General features: G+C 38.7%; 1 protein-coding gene across 5 annotated transcripts in view; it reads left to right on the plus strand.

Moving 5' to 3' along the window:
* Positions 1–21,712, plus strand: part of Phc3 (polyhomeotic homolog 3) — a 71,553-nt gene that overhangs the window by 26,111 nt on the left and 23,730 nt on the right. For 4 of the 5 annotated variants that reach the window (XM_055625852.1, XM_055625857.1, XM_055625853.1 and 1 more), the window contains exons 8-11: positions 4,785–5,656; positions 5,944–5,991; positions 10,570–10,723; positions 14,604–14,854. In XM_055625852.1, coding sequence (XP_055481827.1) covers positions 4,785–5,656; positions 5,944–5,991; positions 10,570–10,723; positions 14,604–14,854 — 1,325 coding nt within the window. The remainder of the gene's footprint in view (positions 1–4,784; positions 5,657–5,943; positions 5,992–10,569; positions 10,724–14,603; positions 14,855–21,712) is intronic. The other variant, XM_055625856.1, reaches the window with a different exon arrangement.

Here is a 21,712-nt window from a genome sequence, read left to right on the forward strand (position 1 = left end):
AAAATGAGAACTTTTGTAAGCTAAAGAAGACCTCACTAATTAGCTTGAAAAGAAATTCAAAAAGCCTAATAGCTGGAAGAAATAACAGTAGAAAGATGGTCTTTCATTGTTGCTCCTTGGCATTTGATTAACATCTTTATGATGTGCCGCTCTCTTTATATTAATAAAACCTTTTAGCTTTTAAAACAAATATCTTAGCTTTAGTGGAATGTATTTTTAAGCTTGTAGTAAAAAAGTAAGTGTATTTTGTTAAAGTCATTCGTAGAAAGAATTTGTTTACTTTTTCAAAACAAAAGATTGTGCACATAAGGAAATTACTTTCCCAACCCCTCGTCCACCACTACCTGTGTGGGATTTCATCTGGGAGAAAGTTGTCAAGGAATCGCTTCTTTCCATTCTTTCAAGCTGTCAGGGTCTCCTGCTGGTAAGAGACAAGTCTTTCTCTGTGTAGCCTTGGCTGTCCTGGACTTGCTTTGTAGTGGCTTCAAACTCACAGAGATCTGCCTGTCTCTGCCTCCCCTAATGCTGAGATTATAGGGGTGTGCCACCACCCCTGGATGCTTTATGGTTCTTAAACTGAACATTTTGGGGCCTTCCAGAGTGAGTTGCCTATCTCTTGTTCTAAACTATTGAAATCTACTTCTTTCCCCACCTAGACTGACTTCTCTGTGTTTGGTTTTAGTGATTGAATCTAGAAGCTCACACATGTGTGCACAAGCATTCTAATGTGGAGTTACAGCTCTTTAACTTCTTTTTATATTTCTTCTGAGTTAGTATTGTCACTATTCCTTGGTTTACCAAATCTCGAAATCTTGGTGTTGAAATGTCTCCTTACTCTGAACTTTTGTAACAGTCCTCATTATAAAAGGACTTCTTTTTTGTCATAAAAGATTTCTGAATCTTCTTTCATATTCACCTTTTCATCTTAATAGCACTAAGTTGTGCCTTATATTCAATTGCCTGTAAAAGGTAAGCAGGTATATATTTGATGGATGAATCACTCAATTTTCCACACTTAGTCTTTAGCATTATTCAGCTATCACCGTGCTTTGGAATTGTTATGAATGAATTGTAGACAAGTACCGTAAACTTTGCTAACAAACACTTTCATGCTGTAGTTAGATACGATTTCTTTTTATAAATATCTATGTCCTGGTCTGTGTTGTCTCTAGAGCCAGATAACTAGGTTTTTTCACAGCATTGTCCAGAGTATTCTCAGCTTCCAAGTAGCATCCTATTTGTTAGTCAGTGTGGAGCAGCATTGTCCTCCTAAGCCTGAAGTGACTGGTCAGGGCATAGTGTCTAGTGAAACGTGTCATCTTACTCTTTTCCTTAGTTAGAAGTATGCCAACAGTCATTTTAAATAGTGAAAAAGACCAATCCCTCTTATTTGTAGTTGCCTAATAGTTACTATAGTGGACGTGGTTACTGTTTTCTTGTATTTTTAGGGTGTAAATTGATTTTCTTTTCCATTTCTCCTTGAGGGTGAGGGCTTTCACTTGTTAGTAATTCTATTTATTTATTTAGAAGACAATAGCCGAGGCTGGCCTTGAACTTATGACAACTCTCTTGACTCAGTCTCCTATTATGCCCAATTGATAATTCTGATACTTCTGTTTTTAATATATAAAGGTAAAAGTTCACCTGTAATCACATATCTAGAAATCATGAGATGTTAATGTGTTACAGCTGAAAAAATTTAAGTAGGTTTTGGAGGACTTTTGTTTTCTTTTTTCTTTAGACATTAATTCAACACGTAGTGAAAAAGTCCTTTACTGGTTTGGTCTAGCAGCCACCATGGAATGTTAGAGACTAGGTACCTTGGAAGCCCCAGGTCAAAGTCTTGCAATGCCAAGTGTCTGATGAGGAATGCCTTTCACTTGTCACTTGTCACTTCTCTCTTTACTCTCACACGTACGTTCCTCTGAGTGCACAGAGGTGAGGGGAACTCTCTGATACTTCTTTAAAAACATTGTTGGGGTAGTTTCTTATTTTGTGTGTAAGAGGTAGTAAAGGGGGTATGAGCATTTCACAGAGTGTGTCGAGGTCATAGGACAACTTAGAGTTGACTCTTTCTACCATGTATGTCAGTTCTGGGGATTGAACTCAGTTCATGAGGCTTGGTCTTTATCTAGTGAGCCATATTATCAGCCCTGGATGTTTTTATTGGAATACAACTCTCTGTCGTGTCAGGGCCTCACTTCCAGGATCCCATGTGACCTTAATTTCTTAGCCCCTCCATCTCTATGGTTTCATCATGTGAACTTGGAGAAAGGGAAACAAATAGTTTCTAATACAGTCCTTGACTCAGGCATTTGGGGCTTTTAGACTCAGTGCTGCTCTTTGAGAGGTGATTTTAGTTAACTTGTCCTATATTGTATTTGTTTAGTACCATATCTACTTCGTGGGGTTGTAGGAATGATTAAATGAAATTATATGTTATTGTAAATAATGATAGATGTCAATCATTAATTTTTCAAATATTAGGCTACTTTGACAATCATTAAGTGCTCATTAAAGTCAGAGAAATTAACCAATAGGGCACAATTTTCTAGACATCGTCAGGTTTTTTTGCTCATAGTTCTCATCCTGCATTCTAAGACTTATTTTTATACCCTGACTTCTGATCTAAGAAAAAATTAATGTAAGTGAAGAATACTATTACTCTACTAAAATATGAGATTCCTTACCTATTCTAGTGGAAGCACCAACTGTGCTTGGGAATGGTGCATGTGGGGCTGGAGGGAAGACTCTGCTGTTAAGAGTGATTGTTGTTGTTGCAAGGACTGGAGATTTGTTCCCAGGATCTGTGTTGGATGGTTGACAACTGCCTGTGACTCCAGCTTGAGGGAATCTTGATACCCTCCTCATGCCTCCCAGGGACTCACACTCGTGTGCACACACCATGCGTAGACACATAATTAAAATTAAAAAGTATTTGAAAAAGTTGATAAAATTCAGTTATAACTTTTTTTTTTTTTTTAGCGGATCTCTTTCCGTATCTGAAGGAAGGGATAAGAGCCACTTACTCCACAGCTGCTGTGCAAGTATTGGTGGCAGACCTGAAAGCGCTTAGAGAACTGCAGGATTTTACTCCCTGTTCTCTCTTGAGTACAGTATAACATAGCTATCCAACATTTGTAGAGGGCCGACAGTCTTAATTGGAATTACTGGCTTATGTGAAAATTATTTTTAGATTAAATTTTAGACTTAATTTTTTTTCAGTGCTTGGTTTGAACCCATGCCATATGCGTGCTAAGCATGTGTTCTAACACTGAGATGTAACCCCAGCCCTCCACTTAAAAATAATTAGTCAATATCTATTGAAATTTCTAAATACTCTTTGAGATATTAGCTAGATGTTAATTTCTTTAAAGGAGCACTATAATTTTTAAACAAATCACTTTATGTGTATGACTTTTGTATGCACCACATGTGTGCCCTGATGCCTGATAAAGGCCAAGGAGGGCATCAGATCCTGGGACTGGAGTTACAGATAGTTATGAGCAGTCATGTGGAGGTTGGGAATGAAATTTAGGTCGTCTGGAAGAGCAACCAGTGCTCTTAACTGCTGAACAGTCTCTTCAGCCTGGTCTCTGAATTTAAATTTTTAATCAAATACAAAAATGTTTAAGAAAAAGGTTATTAGAAGTTTGTATAAGGCTGTTACCATTAATGTGGTTGAATATCAAAGGCTATAAGGTGTTATGTAACTTTTATATTTACATTGCAAGACTAAAAAAATTCTGTGTTTAATTTAGATTTGATTTAACTATTTGGTGTATGGTGGGAGTAGAGACTGTGAGACAGGGTCTCCTTATAGCCCTGGCTGGCCTGGAACTTGCTATGTAGATCAGGCTGGCCTGGGACTCAGAGATCTGCATGCCTTTGCCTTCTGAGTGCACCCGCCAGATCCAGCTTATATGTACAATGTTTATGTGGTATTAAGCAGTCATTTCAGTTTATCTTCCATTGCTCTCAGTTTTCAGTTGTAGGTAGGAAGGATTTCATCAGCTTCTGGCCTGTAAAGAGGCATCAGAGTGGGATCCATTCACAACATAGCATGATCTCCGTGTATGTGTATCCCTGTTGTGAGCGCCTCTGTGGAGGAGTCTGATACCAACCACTGCCACATATTATACCATAGAAGTCACTCCGTGGGTTTCCATCGTGTGGGAAGGGATAAACAGCATCCCTTCCTTAGGTCTCGTGATCTCATTTCTTCATTCTCAGCAAGAAAGTGGTTGCTCATTAGATTTGAAATGGCCTGCACACTACAGTTTAGCCATGTACTTTGCTGACTTGGAATTTTATGTGAAATGGTCTTCTTTCTGATGAAATAATAAGGATTCCAGTGGAACTGAAATACTTACTTGGGAAACTTTCCAGCTAACTGATTTTTCCATTAGTTTGAGACATGTTTTGTTATAGGTAGGATGAGATCTATGAAGTCACCCTTGTGTGTACTGTACTTGTTGATTGAGAGGAGACAGACGAGTGTGCATGTACCTAAGTGCCAACAGCTAATGGAGCTGCTCTGGCGACTGAAGAACACGAGAAGCGGAACGTGTGTGACTGGAGTGCTTTTCCTTCAGGGTTTCACAGTATAGCTTATTTTATCTAGTGTTTTTAGCCTTGTAAGGAAAATATTTCAAATTAGTCATCCCTAAAAGACTTTTAATAGACGGCTAGTGACTATGACTGATGTGAAAACTCTCCTTTAGGTTTATGTAAAACTGTCTTGATTTGAAGTCAGTACTAATTGTCATTTTTTTCTCTCACAGCTTCATATTCTCCAATTCAGCCTCATTCTCTAATCAAACATCAACAGATTCCTCTTCATTCACCACCTTCTAAGGTTTCCCATCATCAGCTGATATTACAACAGCAACAACAGCAAATTCAGCCAATCACCCTTCAGAGTCCAACTCGAGATCCACCCCCATCCCAGCACTGTATCCCACTCCCAAACCATGGCCTTTCTCCAGCTCCCAGTAGTGCTCAGTCACAGCACTGCTCCCCAATTCAGAGCCATCCCCCTCCTTTAACTGTGTCTCCTAATCAGGCACAGTCCGCACAGCAGTCTGTAGTAGTGTCTCCTCCTCCACCTCATTCCCCAAGTCAGTCTCCTACTATAATTATCCATCCACAAGCACTTATCCAGCCACACCCTCTTGTGTCTTCAGCTCTTCAGACAGGGCCAAATTTGCAGCAGGCTACTGCTGATCAGGTACAGCCCACAGCACAGCTCAATCTTCCATCCCATCTTCCACTTCCAGCATCCCCTGTGGTACACATTGGCCCTGTTCAGCAGTCTGCTTTGGTGTCCCCTGGTCAGCAGATTGTGTCCCCAACATCACATCAGCAATATTCAGCCCTACAGTCATCTCCAATTCCAATGGCAACCCCTCCACAGATGTCGACATCTCCTCCAGCTCAGATCCCACCACTGCCTTTGCAGTCTATGCAGTCTTTACAAGTGCAGCCTGAAATTCTATCCCAGGGCCAGGTTTTGGTGCAGAATGCTTTGGTGTCAGAAGAGGAGCTACCTGCTGCAGAAGCTTTGGTCCAGTTGCCATTTCAGACTCTTCCTCCTCCACAGACTGTTGCGGTAAATCTCCAAGTGCAGCCACCAGCACCTGTTGATCCACCAGTGGTAAGCCCTCGGCAGCTCTTTGACTTTCTTGCTGAACTGAACGTAAAGCTGTTTCTCCCACACTGTGCTGTACTGCCAAGTCTAAATGCCTATGATTTTTTAAGCTTGCATTTTTCCTGTGTCAGTATTCTGACAATGTATCGTATGGGCAAAGGAAGAAATGTCGTTTGTTGTAATATGGTTGCATGCTTTAAATTTGTGATGGTTATTAAAGTCCCTCGTTAATTTTATTACTATTTAAACAAATCCATCTGCTATCTTTACAGAGTTGATTTTTTTTCCCCAAGGGAATGCATTTGAACCAGTGTCATCTGCACAAAGTTTTTTCTCTTAAGGTGATTATCCTTCATAGATCCCTTCTGTTGGCTTGTATGTTCTTAAACGCATGGTTTATCTAGCTAACCTTTTAGTTGTATGCATTTGGAAGTCCTGGGCCTTGAGCAGCTTTTCTTTCATGGAAGAGGTATGATTGTATGATGTAACTTTTTTGATGAAATTATGTTTTGTAATTAAAATTGTAAAAAACTTATTCTAGGGTAGAATTCAACTTTGCAAAAAACAACTGACTTTTAAATTTTCTATCTACTAAGAGAAAATACATACTTAAATTATTTCTCAGTTAAAAGGTCGAAACTCTTGAGTCTCTGACTTTGATACTGAGAATGAAAGAATGTAATACGTGGAGTAAAAGTTTTGAGTAATTGGGATTTCAGTGAAGTGTATGAGAATGAACCTCTAGAAAGGGTCACATGATGCCTAAAAATTATCTTTTTCAAAATTCTCTCTGAAGGACTTATTAAAATTTATAAAGTGGTTTATGCAAAAATTGAAATAAGATCTTTATGAGTTTAATCAGAATGACCAAATACAGTTTCTTACTGAGAAAAAAGAATTTTTCTAAAAGGAAGTTTTATGTCATACTTTGAAAATCCCTGTAAGTCAGACGTGGTTTCATACACTTGCAATCCCAGTTCTTGGGAAGCTGGAGCAGAGAAGCATGAGTTTGGGCCATCCTAACTGGCAGGTGAGTTCAAAAGAGCCTTGGCTACAGAGTTGCCAGAGTAGATGCAAATCACACTGATCTCAGGAAGGAAGAGTTTTGCTCTTCATTGGAAGAGACATTTGGCTCTTAGGCCTCTAGTTCATGGTCTGTTATTCTTGTCCTTCTAAGTAATCTTAGTAGGCTCGAGCTGCGCCGTCCTTCCTGTTCTTAGCCGGGAAGGCCAGAGCCCAGGAAAAACAGCCATGTTAGTCAAGCTTGCCAGTTCATCAGCCTCTGTATTTTCTTTTAATGGGTTTTTAGAGCACTTACAGGAGGTTTTGCATTGACGATGTAGCTCAGTGGAAGAGTGTGTGTTTAGTGTGGGCCAGGCCCTGGTTCAATCCCTACTACTGCCAAAACAAAAACATAAAAAACAAAGGTTTAGGAAAAATACAGTACCTTCAAAGGAATCAAATTTAATTATTTAATTTTCTGAACATTTATTTCAGTGGTTGGTTTTCAATAAATAAACAATAAAATTTCTATATTCTATATATTTTTAAAATGTATTTTTTTAAGAGGACTTTGGGCCAATACATTTTGGGTAGAAATGCCAAAATTTTCACAAAACAAACAAAACTCAAAACAATAAAAAAACAGTTTATATGTTATGTCAGAAGTATTATGTTTATTTTGATGATTTGCTCTCTGCTTTAAAACACAAGGCCACTGTTATTCCTGGAAAGTTTCTCTTACTGTGTGATCAAGGGCCTCTGTCTGTGTACCCATTTCCTTGATTCTTTTCACAGCAGCTGTTGAGTAAGCTGCTTTTTTGTTGTTGTGATTACAATGTTTTTTTCCCATCAAATTACCCTTTCCACCCTTGATTATTTCAAGTACTTAAGTACAGATGTTTCTTTCCAATAAGATATAAAAATTTTGAAAGAAAAAGGTGAATTATTAAACTAAATCAGTATGCTTTCAAAAAGATATTTCTATAAAAAAGTTTTTTTTTTTTTTTAAGTTGAGCTTTAAGTATAAATAAGATCTGTTGAGGGTAGATGATTTAGAACTAATAAACAAATGTTCCTCAGTTTATTTAGGAAAGGGAGACATGGGAATATGGACTGTACTGAGGTAAGTTTGGCAGTCTTCGTTATGTTTAGAATAGTTATAGTTATGAGCTAAATAGAACTTGTGCAAGTATTGAAATGCTCTTCTGAGCAGAACCTCCAATTTCTGTGTCTCAGTATTTTAGTTGTTGCATTTAGAAGTTTTTTTTTTTTTTGTGCTGATTGTGCCAGATATGTGTGACAAATTTCTTTTGCCTACTTTATTTACCTGTTAACTTGTTTTCCTCTTTGTGGGAGATTATGAAGAGCTCCCTCCCTCCCTCCCTCCCTCCCTCCCTCCCTTCCTTCCTTCCTTCCTTCCTTCCTTTCTTTTTTTTGGGAGGGGTTAAGGTTCAAGACAAGGTTTTTCTGTGTAACAAGTCCTGGCTGTCCTGGACGCGCTTTGTAGACCAGGCTGGCTAGAATTTACAGAGATCTGCCTGCCTCTGCCTCCCAAGTGCTGGGATTACAGGCATGCACCCTCCCACCCCCACTGATATATCTATATTTAACCTCACCTTAAAAATGAAAAGTATTAGGGTCTGGAGAGCTGGCTCAGAGGTGAAGAGCACTGCCTGCTCTTCCAGAGAATGAAAAGTATTTTGTAGTATTTCTTGATGGATAAATTTGAAAAACAAACAAACAAACAAACAAACAAACAAAACAATGCTATTCACATTATGGCTTTTCCTTTAAAAAAATACTTTTCAAAAAGCAGAATTCTGTTCATGGTCAAGCCTTGATTCCTTAAAAGATACTGTAAGCAGCTATTTAGCAGCATATGGCAGTGCCAAGCATGACGAGAGAGCTTTATAGCGTAGTAGGTGGTGTTCTTTGTAGGGAGATTGTTGTCTGTTAAGGGAACATAATGGGTGAAATTGAACTGGTTCATAAAGCCAGTTGTCTAGTTGTCCGTGGTCAGCTCTCCTAGCACTCTCACGAATGAACACTGTAACATCGAGGGACCAGAAAGGCTATTTCAGTTTATTTCTGGTTGTTGTTGTCTTTTGTTGACCACTAGGTATTTTGGGCAAGTGATTTCATTCTATGCTGAGTACTACCCTCATATTAAATATTGCTGTTACCATGAACAGATACTAGTGACTATCAACTGAGCAGTATACAGTTACCAGTGGCTGCTTCTACTTGTGATATGAGGCTTTTGGTGAAACAGTTTTCCAGTATCTAGATTGTGAAAAAAATGTCTTACAAAAAAACAGTTGCCTACTTAGTACCTGATTTAGATGTCATACTTAAGATACTATGTTACATATAAAATGACTCTTGTGAGATTTTAGAAAGTTTTTTTGTTTACATGCACACAGGCTGACCTTGAACTCAGCCTTCTGAGTGCTCGGGTTACAAGTAGTGCCACCATTCCTGAGAAGATGTTTTACTTTATTCTAAGTAGACTCTTAGAGTTCATTGTTTTTGTTGTTTTTTTTTTTTTTTGAACTTGTATTACTTATTGTTATGTATATCTTCATAAATGAAACTTTATACAACTTTGCATGGTTTATTCCTGATTCAGAAATCTTGACTATTTTCATATTAAATTCTAATCACCTAAAATTATCAAACTTTTTTCAGCAATTTAACTGAAAATGTAATATTGGATTTCATTTAAAGTTACTTTGTGAATGTTCTTTTTTTATATTTCATTAAGACTTACTACCATTTTAATTAGTTAAGAAATCTTAAAAAACCTTCAATCTTTGTAAATGTAAGTGAAACCTTTGGCACATGGAAGGAAATGAACTGTTCTACAGCTTTGTTTTAGTAGAGGGTTATCTTTCATAAATAGCAACCAGTCAAAGCACATCTATTAATTTCTAGAGATATTTTGAAATCAATCCTTAAGTTTAATAAAACATTAGTTGAATGATTTTTGTTAATTACACGGCTCCTCCTCTGTGAGTTTGATGTCACAGTCCTTCAGTAAAACCTTCACAGTTGGATAAAAGGGACAAAACCTTCCCCATGGGAACCAAAAATAGATCTATCTAGCTGAGGGTGTATACACTCTATTAAAGAAAGATGTTTTCTACATATGTTCTACTAGCTTGTAAGAACTCACTTCATTCTTGAGTAGAACAGAAAGGGAATGAAAATATTATCGCTGAGTTTTCTGTAGTTTCATTTACAATAATTTCCATAATTTAGTCTTTAATAACAAGAGTAATCTTGTGTATAATTTTTCTTGTCAACATATTGGCCAGATGTATACTATTTTGGTAATGTATTTAGAGTGTCTGTAAAAAGTACAAGCACCTATTTTGATTCCTTACAGGTAGAAATGAACAGAAGCAATTGGTGTTTAAAAATAGTTATTTAATTATGTAAAGCAAATCCCCCTTTTTTTTAATTCTTAAAACTATGTTCAGGCCGGTGTGGTGGTGCACACCTGTAATACCAGCACTCAGTGAGGCAGAGATAGGCAGATCTCTGTGAGTTTGAGGCCAGCCTGGTCTACAAAAGCTAGTCTAAGACAGCCAAGGCTACACAGAGAAACCCTGTTTCAAACAAACAAACAAACAAACAAACAAACAAACAAACAAATGATTCAGATGTGGCCATTATTTTAGAAAGCCCAGTGATTTCCTGGCTTACATAACTTGCCCACAATGTGCTTTCAAACACACTACTATTATAAAACATTTTTATGAATGGTTTCAAAGCTTTCCTTTCAGCTTATCAGTATAGTCATTTGCTTTGCTTTTTACATTTAATACATCTAGAACTACATTTTTTAAAATTCAGAATACCTTATTAAATGTATTTTTGGAATTATGTCAAGGCAGTATGGCTTGTCATTGCAGGTTTATCAAGTAGAAGATGTGTGTGAGGAAGAAATGCCAGAGGAGTCAGATGAATGTGCGAGGATGGATAGAACACCACCACCACCTACTTTGTCTCCAGCAGCTATAACTGTGGGGAGAGGAGAGGATTTGACATCTGAGCATCCTTTGTTAGGTGAGGAAATACAGAATATGGGAGAAGATTCTGTTTGATAGATGCAGGATTTTTTTTTCATTAGAGATGGCATTAAACTAACTTATTACTGTTGTTAACTATAGCAAAAAAATAGATTATAGTAAAAAGTTTAAATATATGAAGAGTATTATCTTATTAAATAATAAATTAAAATTGTTTCTTTTCTTGGAAAGTTCTTTAATAGCAGAAAGCCTTTTTTTTTTTTAATATAAAAGTTTTAGCACCATCCAACAAAAACACGATTTCTCAAGCATTATAATTATTAGGTGGTTTATACAACTAATGTTTATATGTTTTATGTTTATATGTTTTCTGTGTGTATTCATATTCCTGTGTTAGGTATTTGTAGCTTAAAAATTACAATAGGGGATTTGGTAAATGGCTTGGTGTGAAAAGCACTTGCTGCTCAAGTATGAGGACCTGAGTTCAAACCCTAGAGTCCACATAAAGCCAGACACAGTAGTATGTCTGCAGTCCCAGTGTGACAGTTAGATGAGAGCAGAGACAAACTTGTGGGCTAGCTATCCTGGTGTATGTATCAGCAAACCCCAAAAAAACACCCTGTCTAAAGATAAGTAGAAGACAGAGATCAACATCTAGGGTTGTCCTCTGACCTTCACATATGCTTTCATGAAAGTGCTTGCATGCATGCACACGCGCGCGCACACACACACACACACACACACAATTAGTATAAATCAAGTCATCAGGCGATTACATTAGGGGCTGGGTATGTAACTCAATTGATAGAGCGCTTGCCTAGCAAGTACAAAGCTCTGGGTTCAGTCCCAAGGACCATATGAAAAAACTGTAGGCATGGTGGCAGGTGCCTGTAATCTCGGCATTTTGGAGTTGAAGGAAAGAGGATCAACTTGGCTACACTTGAGGCCATCCTATGCTACATGAAATCTTGCGTCACCACCCCTTGCTTTTGCCAAGGATCTGAGTGTGGTTCTCAGATGTGCAGCTTGGAACTGCTCGCTTGTAACTCCAGTTTCAGGGGATCTGATGCCTTCTTCTGGCCTCCACAGGCAGGGGAAATAGTTGGTATACACTCACATCTAGATAAATAAAAATAAAAAAAAGATTTGTTTCCATCCATGATTCAGCTTTTGTAAATCTGTAAAAATCTTTAAAAGTTCCCATGTAAAAAAGGTAGGACAAATCTACACAGCCCAGTGTGAATCTGTAAGCAGATTCGTAACCTATTCCAAAGTGTAGAGCTGCCCAGAGGGACTGTGCAGTAGTGTTTCTGTTTTGTTGTAAAATGCCAGTGTTGTTTCTGCTTTTGCTTTTAATAGCTTCTTATAAATTGTAAAATAAGAGATATTAGGTTCTTAAAAAATCAGTGACTAACAGATCTATTTTTAACACACACTGAGGACTTTACTATACACATGATGTATAGATTAATTCAGATAAACACTGGGCAGTATTTTCTGGAAAAATACACAATGCAATGTTTTAGTCCATTTTGTGGCCTTGGGCTGGTCATGGTGGGGTATGCCTGGAGCACCAGCGCTCAGGATGCTGAGGAAGTTCACCTAAAAGCTTGAAACCAGCCTAGGCTATTGAACAAGCATCATCTTTGCATGAACAGATCGTAGACTCGGGGATTTATACTGAAGAGAAATATTTTGCTTGCGTTTCTGGAATGTGTAAATTGTAAGATGAAGGTGTTGCATCTGGCAAGAGCCTTCCCTCTGATCTATAACAAGGCAGAAGCATCACACTGATGGAGGTGTGAATATCCTACAGTTCCTCCATGATGGAAATGTGTCCTAGTCACTGTCCATAAAGCTCTACTTCTCAACATTTGCATTGAGTGCTCAGTTTCCAGCACAGGAATTTTAAACTATAGCATATAGTTTTGTATTTATTGAGCAAGAAAGTGTCTTTAAATCTATAAGGGTTATTTAGAATTTTAGTTTAGTTTATCATAGATTTTTTCTATAGAAAAATGACTTTTAGGTGAGATGGCTCAGTGGCTGCTCTTCTAGAAGTCCTGAGTTCAATTCACAGCAACCACGTGGTAGTTTATGACCATCTCTCTATAAAGGGGCCTGAAGTGCTCTTCTAGCATATAGTTGTACATGTAGACAGAGCATTCCTACATTAAAAAGAAAAAAGATTTAACCATACCTCATAGGTTTTTGTTGTTTGTTTTTTTGGTCTTTTGTCCCATAGAAGTGTAAGTGACGATTTGACATATGGGCAGGAGTATTGTAGTGTTCCCTGCTTGGTAATACATATGGACATTTGTGCATACACTCACAGACATCAGCAAGTTACAATTCTATGAGTGTGTTTCTTTTCTTGCCCCTCTTCCTGGTCTCTACCTCTCCCCCTCCTTTCTTAGTTTAATAAGAGTCTGTGGCTTTGGATTTACTTTGTGCATAGGAAATTTGTTTGTTTTTAAGATACAGTCTCAGTCTATAGCCAATATCTTGTTTTTGTGAAGATAGATTACTTTATTGTGGCTATAATAGTGTTGGTGAAAGATACAGAACATTGATTTCATTGGTCTAAGAGAGAGCTTTTTGTTTTAATTTCTTTATTGTGAATTTGAATATTTTGTGGTACAGGGAATTGATCCTTGCGCTTGCTACTCATACATTTTCCATGTACCAGCCCCTGCTACACTGCTTTCTCGGTTGTTTTCTGTTCTTTAGGGAGCCTATGCTTTCTTCTCTTTCACATAAGTGGGTTATATTTTTAGCATCCTTAACTGGTGCTGTCAATCTTTTTTGTTTGCTTGAGAGATGGGGTTTCTTTGTGTAGCCCTGGCTGTCCTGGAACTTGCTCTGTAGACCAGTCTGGCCTTGAACTTACAGAGATCTGCCTGCCTCTACCTCTGACTGCTGGGATTAAAAGATGTGCACCACCACCGCCCAGCTGGTGTCAGTCCTTTTTAGACTATTAGTGGAGAAGAGTTAATATGTGCTCTTGCATCATACTGTCTGGGCGGTGCCCCAGTTTCATTGCCCATTTGTTGTGTGCCATTAAGGCAAGTAAGTTAATTTGCCTGTGTCTTTGTTTCCTTATTCATATGATGGAGATGAGAACATTCACCTCCCATAGGCTACATATGGATTAAATGAGGTACACCATGAAAGCACTGGACATGACACCAGACAACTGAGTGCTCACTGAGTGTCTTTGCACACATGCATTCTGTTTTCTTTAGAAATCTGTTCTCACTGATATGCCTAGATATTAGCTGTATTACCTCTGTACATTTGCACTGACAGTCAAGGGCTGGTGTTACTATGGGTAGGAACTTTGAGCCATCAGACATTGTCGGCTGAACCTTACTGTGCGCTGCATACTGAGTGCTGCAGCATTTCCCCAGCCAGCATACAGCAGCACAGAAGTTGAAAGAAAGCAAAGTGCTCTGGAAGAGAATTCAGAAGATCTTTCTGCTTTGAAGTTACAGCCTATGATCTATCCCTATCACTGAGAATCCTACTTATTCTGTTGGTTTCTTGGTCTTTTTGGAATTTTTTAAGCGACTCCATGTCCATCTGTATCATGTGGACTAGAAAGACGGGAATGTAAAGTATTTATTATCATTACAGCTTAAAGGCAGGCAGAAAATCAACTGACCTTTTCTGTAACTACTTTTGGATGATATTTAGGGCATTTTCATGTTTTGTGAGGACAATAAACAGTTTAGATGATAATTTTGCTCATGTTAGTGAATGTTTATGGAATGGGGATATTGTATAGACTAACTGAGAGCATAAACATGATGTCCTTGGAAAACAGGAGATATGAAACTCTCTTGTGCCCACTCCTGCGTGCCTGTTCATCTCTGCAGGTAGTCGGCTAAAGATGAAATAAATCCCTTCTCTTACAGAGCAAGTGGAGTTGCCTGCTGTGGCTTCAGTCAGTGCTTCAGTGATCAAGTCTCCATCAGACCCCGCCCATGGCTCTGTTCCTCCACCACCACTCTTAATTCCTGCTGCCTCCACAAGGAGCAATAGCACATCCATGGCCAGCAGCACTGCCACCCTAGAAAACAAGCCTCCACAGGCCATTGTGAAACCACAGATCTTAACCCACGTTATAGAAGGTTTTGTGATTCAGGAGGGATTGGAGCCATTTCCTGTAAGTAGGAAGGTTGTTTCTGTCTTTAACATTATTTTTAGCTACATAACACTATCTTTTAAAAAAATTGTCTACTATTGTTCTCTAAGAAAATACTCATAATCTTATTTTTTAAAGGTTGCTTTTCTATGTAGAATTTTAACTGTCTAATATTTTATGTATTTCCTTATATAGGTTCTGAGACTTTTTGTTTTTCTTTTGTTTTTCAAGACAGGGTTTCTCTGTGTAGTCCTGGCTCTCCTGGAACTTATTTTGTAGACCAGGGTAGACTAGAGATGCACTTGCCTCTAACTTCTGAGTGCTAAAATTAAAGACATGCACCCCCCAATGGCCTGGCCTGAGACATTTTGTACTAGCCATTTCTGATCTTAATTTTGCTTATCTGCATGATAGAGATGCTTTTTTGGTGTGTGAGGATTAAATACACTAGCATTATTCTTTGCTGTGGCCACTCCCACAATGTCTTCATTGGTATTTAGTAGTCATAGCTATTACTGATTTTCACCACTGTAGTGACAATAACAACTTTACTTTTCTGTTTGTTTATTTTTCTCTTATATATTACATCCTGACCACAGTTTCCCCTCCCTTCTCTCTTCTCAGCCCCCTCCCTCAGGATTCCCATCTGCTCACTCCTCCTTCATTTCCCTTCAGAAAAGGGTAGGCCTCCCAGGGATATCAAACAAACATGGCATATCAAGTTGTAATAAGACTAAGCACCTCCGTGTGTGCCATGACGCACAGGTGTAATCCCAGCACTCAGGGAGACAGAGGCAGGTGGATCCCTATGAGTACAAAGAGAGTCCAGGGCAGCCAAGTCTACATAGAGAAATGCTGTCTCAAAAACAAACAAACAAACAAACACAGCAAACCAAAAACAAAACAAAGCCAGAACAAAATAAAATAAAAAACCCCAAACCAAAAGAAAACAAAAAAAGACTAGGCACCTTGCCTTCTATTAAGGTTAGACTAGGCAAACCAGTGGGAGGAAAAGGGTCCCAAAAGCAAAAGATTCATAGAAAGCCCCTGTTCCCATTGTTAGGAGTCTCACAAGAAGACTGAATACACCACCATAACATATATGCAGAGAACTTAGGTCAGTCCCATGCAGGCTCCCTGATTGTTGGTTCAGTCTCTGTGATCCCCTACGAGCCCAGGTTAGTTGATTCTGTAAGTTTTCTTGTGGTGTTCTTGTCCCTTCTGACTCCTACAATTCTTTCTCCTCCTCTTCTGCAGGATTCCCTGAGCTCCCACCTAATGTTTGGCTGTGGGTCTCTGCTGCATTTGTTCCATCAGTTGCTGGATGAAGCATTCTAGGCTGCTGTTTATTAGTATAGCAGAATAGCATTAGGAATCATCTCATTATTATTTTTTTTTCGCCAGTCCTGCTTGGTTCTATCCTAGGTGAGTGGGCTATGCAGCCTCTGGTTCCTGGCTCTCCTGGCAGTGTCAGGAGTGGGCTCCCTTTCATAGCATTCCTCCCAAGCTGGACTGGTCTTTGGTTGGCCACTCCCACAATGTCTGTGCCACCTTTATTTTCCACAGCACATCTTGGAGGCAGGACAAATTACAGTTAGAAAGTTTTGAGGCTGGGTTGGTGTCTCAGTCCCTTCTCTGAAAGTCTTGCCTGGTTACAGGATATGGGAGGTTCAGGCTCCATATCTCCTGTTGCTAGAAGTCTTAGCTGGGGTCACCTAGTAGGTTTCTGGGAGCTTCTATTACACTAGGTTTCCACCTCACCCCTGAATGCCCCCAGTTCCAGTTGTCTCTCCCAGTACTCTCTCTCCATCTTACGTTCTCCCGATCCCTCCTGCTCCCCTACTCAATCCATCTGCACAGTCTAGTCTATTTCCTCCTCCCAGGGAGAGCCATTCGTCTACCCTGGAGCCCTCCTTGTTATGTGGCCTTTCTGGACCTCTGGATTGTAGCGTGGTTATCCTTTACTTTACAGCTATTGTCCATTTATAAGTGAGTACATACCATGTTTGTCTCTCTGGGACCGGGTTACCTGACCCAGTATGATTTTTTTTTTCTAGTTCCATCTTTTTGCCTGCAAATTTCATGATGTCATTGTTTTTAATGGCTGAGTAATATTCCATTGTATAAATGTACCACATTTTCTTTAACTATTCTTTGATTGAACGACACTTAGGTTGTTTCTAGTTTCTGGCTATTATGAAAATGGCTGCAGTGAACATGGTTGAACAAGTATCATTGTGAGATGATGGAGCATTCTTTAGGTATATGCCCAGAAGTGGTATAGCTGGGTCTTGAGGTAGGTTGAATCCCAGTTTTCTGAGAAATAGCCATATTGATTTCCAAAGTGGCTGTACAAGTGCCCCAACCAGCAGTGGAGGAGTGTTCCCCTTGCTCCACATCCTCTGCAGCATATATTGTCACTTAAGTTTTTGATCTTAGCCATTCTGACAGGTGTGAGATGGAATCTCAAGAGTTGTTTTGATTTGCATTTCTCTGATGGCTAACAATGGCTAAGGAAGTGTTTCTCAGCCATTTGAGATGCCTCTGTTGAGAATTCTGTTTAAATCTGTATCCCATTTCTAAATTGGATTATTTGGTTTGTTGATGTCTAATTTTTTGAGTTCCTTATATATTTTGCCCTTTGGCATATGTGAAGTTGGTGGAAATTTTTTTATTTTTTATTTTTTATTCTATAGGTGGCTGTTTTGTCCTTTTGATAGCATCTCTTTTTCCTTAGAGAAGCTTTTCAGATAAGGTCTCATTTTTTGATTGTTAATTTTAGTGCCTGCACTATTGGTGTTCTGTTCAGGAAATTGTCTCTTGTGACAATGCTTTCAAGACTCTTACCCACTTTCTGTTCTATCAGATTCAGTGTGATTGGTTTTATGTTGAACTCTTGACTACTTGGACTTGAGTTTTGTGGAGGGTCACAGATATGGATCTGTTTGCATTCTTCTATACGCTGACATGCACCGTTTGTTGAAGATGTTTTCTTTTTTCCATTGTATAAATTTGACTTCTTTATCAAAAAGCAGGTGTCCATAGGTGTGTGGATTTACATCTGGGTCTTCAAATAGATTTCCTTAATCAACCAGTCTGTTTTTATGCCAATACCATGCAGTTTTTATTCCTATAGCTCTGTAGTGGGGTTTGAAATTGGGGGTGGTGATACCTCTGAAAGTTCTTTTTATCATACAGGATTGTTGTAGCTATCTTGGGTTTTTTTGTTTTTCCATATGAAGTAGAATATTTTTAAGGTCTGTAAAGAATGTGTTGGGATTTTGATGGGAACTGTGTTGAATCTGTAGATTGCTTTTGGTAAAATGGCCATTTTTACTTTGTTAATCCTACTGATCCATGAACATAGAAGATCTTTCTATCTTCTAAACTCTTCTTCCATTTCTTTCTTCAAAGTCTTGAAGTTTTTTTCATAGAATTCTTTCACTTGCTTGGTTAGAGTTACCCCAAGATATTTTATATTATTTGTGGCTATTGTGAAGGGTATTGTTTCCCTGATTTATTTCTCAGCCCACTTGTCATTTGTATATAGTAGGGCTACTAATTTTTTTTTTTTAAAGTTAAGTTTGTATCTAGCTTCTTTGCTGAAAGTATTTATCAGCTATAGGAGTTTCCTGATGGAATTTTTAGGGTCACTTCTGTATGCTATTGTATCAACTGCAAATAAAAATGATTTCTTCTTGTGTAGTTTACGCCCCCTTGATATCCTTCATTTGTCTCATGGCTGTAGCTAAGACTTCAAGGCTTCAATTATATTGGATAGGATTGAAAGAGGTTGTCTAACTTTGTCATTTCTTTTTTTTTAGAAGTATTGCTTTTAGTTTTTTTCCACTTAAGTTGTGTTGACTGCGGGCTTGCTGAATACTGCCTTTATTTTGTTTAGGTATGGGTCTTATATCCCTGATCTCTCCAAGACATTTATCGTGAAGGGGTGTTGGATTTGATCAAAGGCCTTTTCTGCATATAATGAGATGATCATGTGTTTTTTTGTCTTTTTGTTATATGGTGGATTACATTTATTGATTTACGTATGTTGAACCATCCCTGCACCTCTCGGATGAAGTCTACTTGATCATGGTGGATGATCTTGGATTTTGTTTGCAATTATTTTATTGGTAATCTTTGCATCTGTGTGTTCTTAAGGGAAACTCCTCTGTAATTCTCTTTCTTTATTGGGTCTTTTGTGGTTTGGGTATCAGGGTGACTATAGCATCATAAAATGAATTGGGCAGTGTTCCTTATGTTCTATGTTGTGGAATAATTTGACAAGTATTGGCATTTACCCTTTGAATGTCTGGTATAATTCTGTTCTATAACCATCTTGCCCTGGACTTACATTGATTGGTGGACTTTTAATTACTACTTCAATTTCACTACAGGTTATAGGCCAATTACACTACAGGTTAAATTGCTTTATCTCGTCCTGATTTAAATTTGGTAAGAGGTATGTATTAAGAAAATTATCCATTTTTAGATTTGCCAATTTGGTTGAGTACAAGTTTTTAAAGCATTTCTCACGATTCCTTCGATTTCCTTGGTGTCTGTTATGTTCCCCTTTTCATCTCTAACTTTGTTAAATTGTAACTTCTGCTTCTACATTTTAGTTAATTTGATTAAGGGTTTGTCAGTCGCAATATTAATATTCTCAAAGAATCTCTTTGTTTCATTGATTCTTTGTATTTTTTGTTTATTTCTATCTTACTGATTTCAGTCCTGTTATGATTCCTGATATTTTGTGGTTGTGGGGTATGTATGTGTGTGTGTTTCTTTTGATTTACTGGTCTGTTTTCTTGGGTGTGGGTTAACCTCTTCAGGTTAGAATTCTCCTTCTAGCACCTTCTGTAGGGCTGGATTTGTAAATAGATAATGTTTAAATTTGGTTTTCTCATGGACTATCTTACTTTTTTTCTATCGTGATTTAAAGTTTTGCTTTCACAAAAATTTCACAGTTAGCCAGGTGTAGTGATACATGCCTTTAATCCCAGCACTTGGAGGCAGAGGCTTGAGGATCTCTGAATTTGAGGCCAGCCTGGTCTACAAAGTGAGTCCAGGATAGCCAAGGCTACATAGAGAAACCCTGCCTCGAACTCCCCCAAACCCCCAAAAGAGTTTTGCAGTCACAGTGTATAGAAGACTGTATTGGCATCTGTGTTCTCTATAGAGTCCGTAGAACTTCTGTTCAGGTCCTTCTGGCTTTTAGAGTCTCCATTAAGAAGTCAGGTGTTATCCTGATAGATCTGCCTAAATAAGTTATTTGGTCTTTTTCCCTTGAAGCTTTTAATATTATTTCTTTGTTCTGTACATTTAGTGTTTTGATTATTATGTGACAAAGGGAATTTGTTTTCTTTCTGGTCCAGTCTGTTTAGTGTTTCTAAACAGACTTTTTTTAAAAAAACTTTATTTGTTTGTTTGTTTATAAATTACAGTTTATTCACTTTGTATCCCAGCTGTAGCCCTCTCCCTTGACCGCTCCCACTCCCACTCTCCTTCCCTCAGCTCCTCCCATGCCCCTCCCCAAGTCCACTGATAGGGGAGGTCCTCCTCTCCTTCCCTCTGACCCTAGCCTATCAGGTCTCATCAGGACTGGCTGCATTGTCTTCCTCTGTGGCCTGGTAAGGCTGCTCCCTCCTTATGGGGAGGTGATGAAAGAATCAGCCACTGAGTTCATGCCATAGACAGTCCCTGTTCCCATTACTAGGGAACCCACTTAGAGACTGAGCTGCCATGGGCTACATCTGTGTAGGGGTTCTAGGTTATCTCCATGAATGATCCTTGGTTGGAATATCAGTCTCAGAAAAGACCCTGTGCCCAGATGTTTTGGTTGTGTTGCTCTCCTTGTGGAGCTCTAGTCCCCTCCAGGTCTTTCTATGTCTTCCGCTTCTTTCATAAGATTCCCTGCACTCTGCCCAAAGTTTAGCTATGAGTCTCAGCATCTGCTTTGATACACTGCTAGGCAGAGTCATTCAGAGGCTCTCTGTGGTAGGCTCCTGTCCTGTTTCCTGTTTTCTCCCTCTTCATATGTCTGTCCCATTTGCCTTTCTGAATGAGGACTGATCATTTTACCCAGGGTCCTCCTTCTTGATTATCTTCTTTAGGTGTACAGATTTTAGTATGTTTATTCTATATTATATGTTTAATATCTACTTATAAGTGAGTATATACCATGTGTGTCTTTCTGCTCCTGGGATACCATGTTTCCGTACTTTTAAAAGTGGCCAGCAAGATGGCGCAGCAGGTAATAAAGGCCATGTCCATGGTAACTTGGCAGACTGAGTTTGGTCCCTGGAACCCGTATAAAGGTAGAAAGAACATAAAGTTGTTCTCCACTGTTCACATGTACGCTGTAGTACATACTTTCCCCTTCACACACACATGCACGCAGGCATGCACACACACATACTGCTGCTGCTAATGATGATAAAAATGATAATTATTATTGTTTTAAAATGTTAAGCTGGTCCTGATGGCACAGGCCTGTAACCTTAGTTACTTAGGCTTTTGATGTTGTATTTCAAGTTTCAGGCCAATCTGGGCAGCTTAGCAATATTTTCTCTCAAAATAAATAATACAGAAAAAAAAATTCTGGGGCCAATATGAGCTGGGGAGAAGGTTTAGCTGGTAGGTAAAGTGTGTGCAACCACGAGCACACCCATGACTGTGCCCCATCTTTACCACCAAATCACAAAATGCCTTGAATTACAGAGCTAGTCTTGTGTGTTCAAAGCTTTAGGAGAAAGAGAATATTTGAACTGAATAGTACTGTGAAAGTTGAGCTGGGTATGGACGCTGCAGATCCCAGCACTGATGGACGCCACAGAGGACTGTGATCCTAGCACTGATGGACGCCACAGAGGACTGTGA

Source organism: Psammomys obesus, unplaced genomic scaffold (assembly GCF_907164565.1).
Source record: "Psammomys obesus unplaced genomic scaffold, mPsaObe1.curated_primary_1811, whole genome shotgun sequence".
Lineage (NCBI taxonomy): Eukaryota > Metazoa > Chordata > Mammalia > Rodentia > Muridae > Psammomys > Psammomys obesus.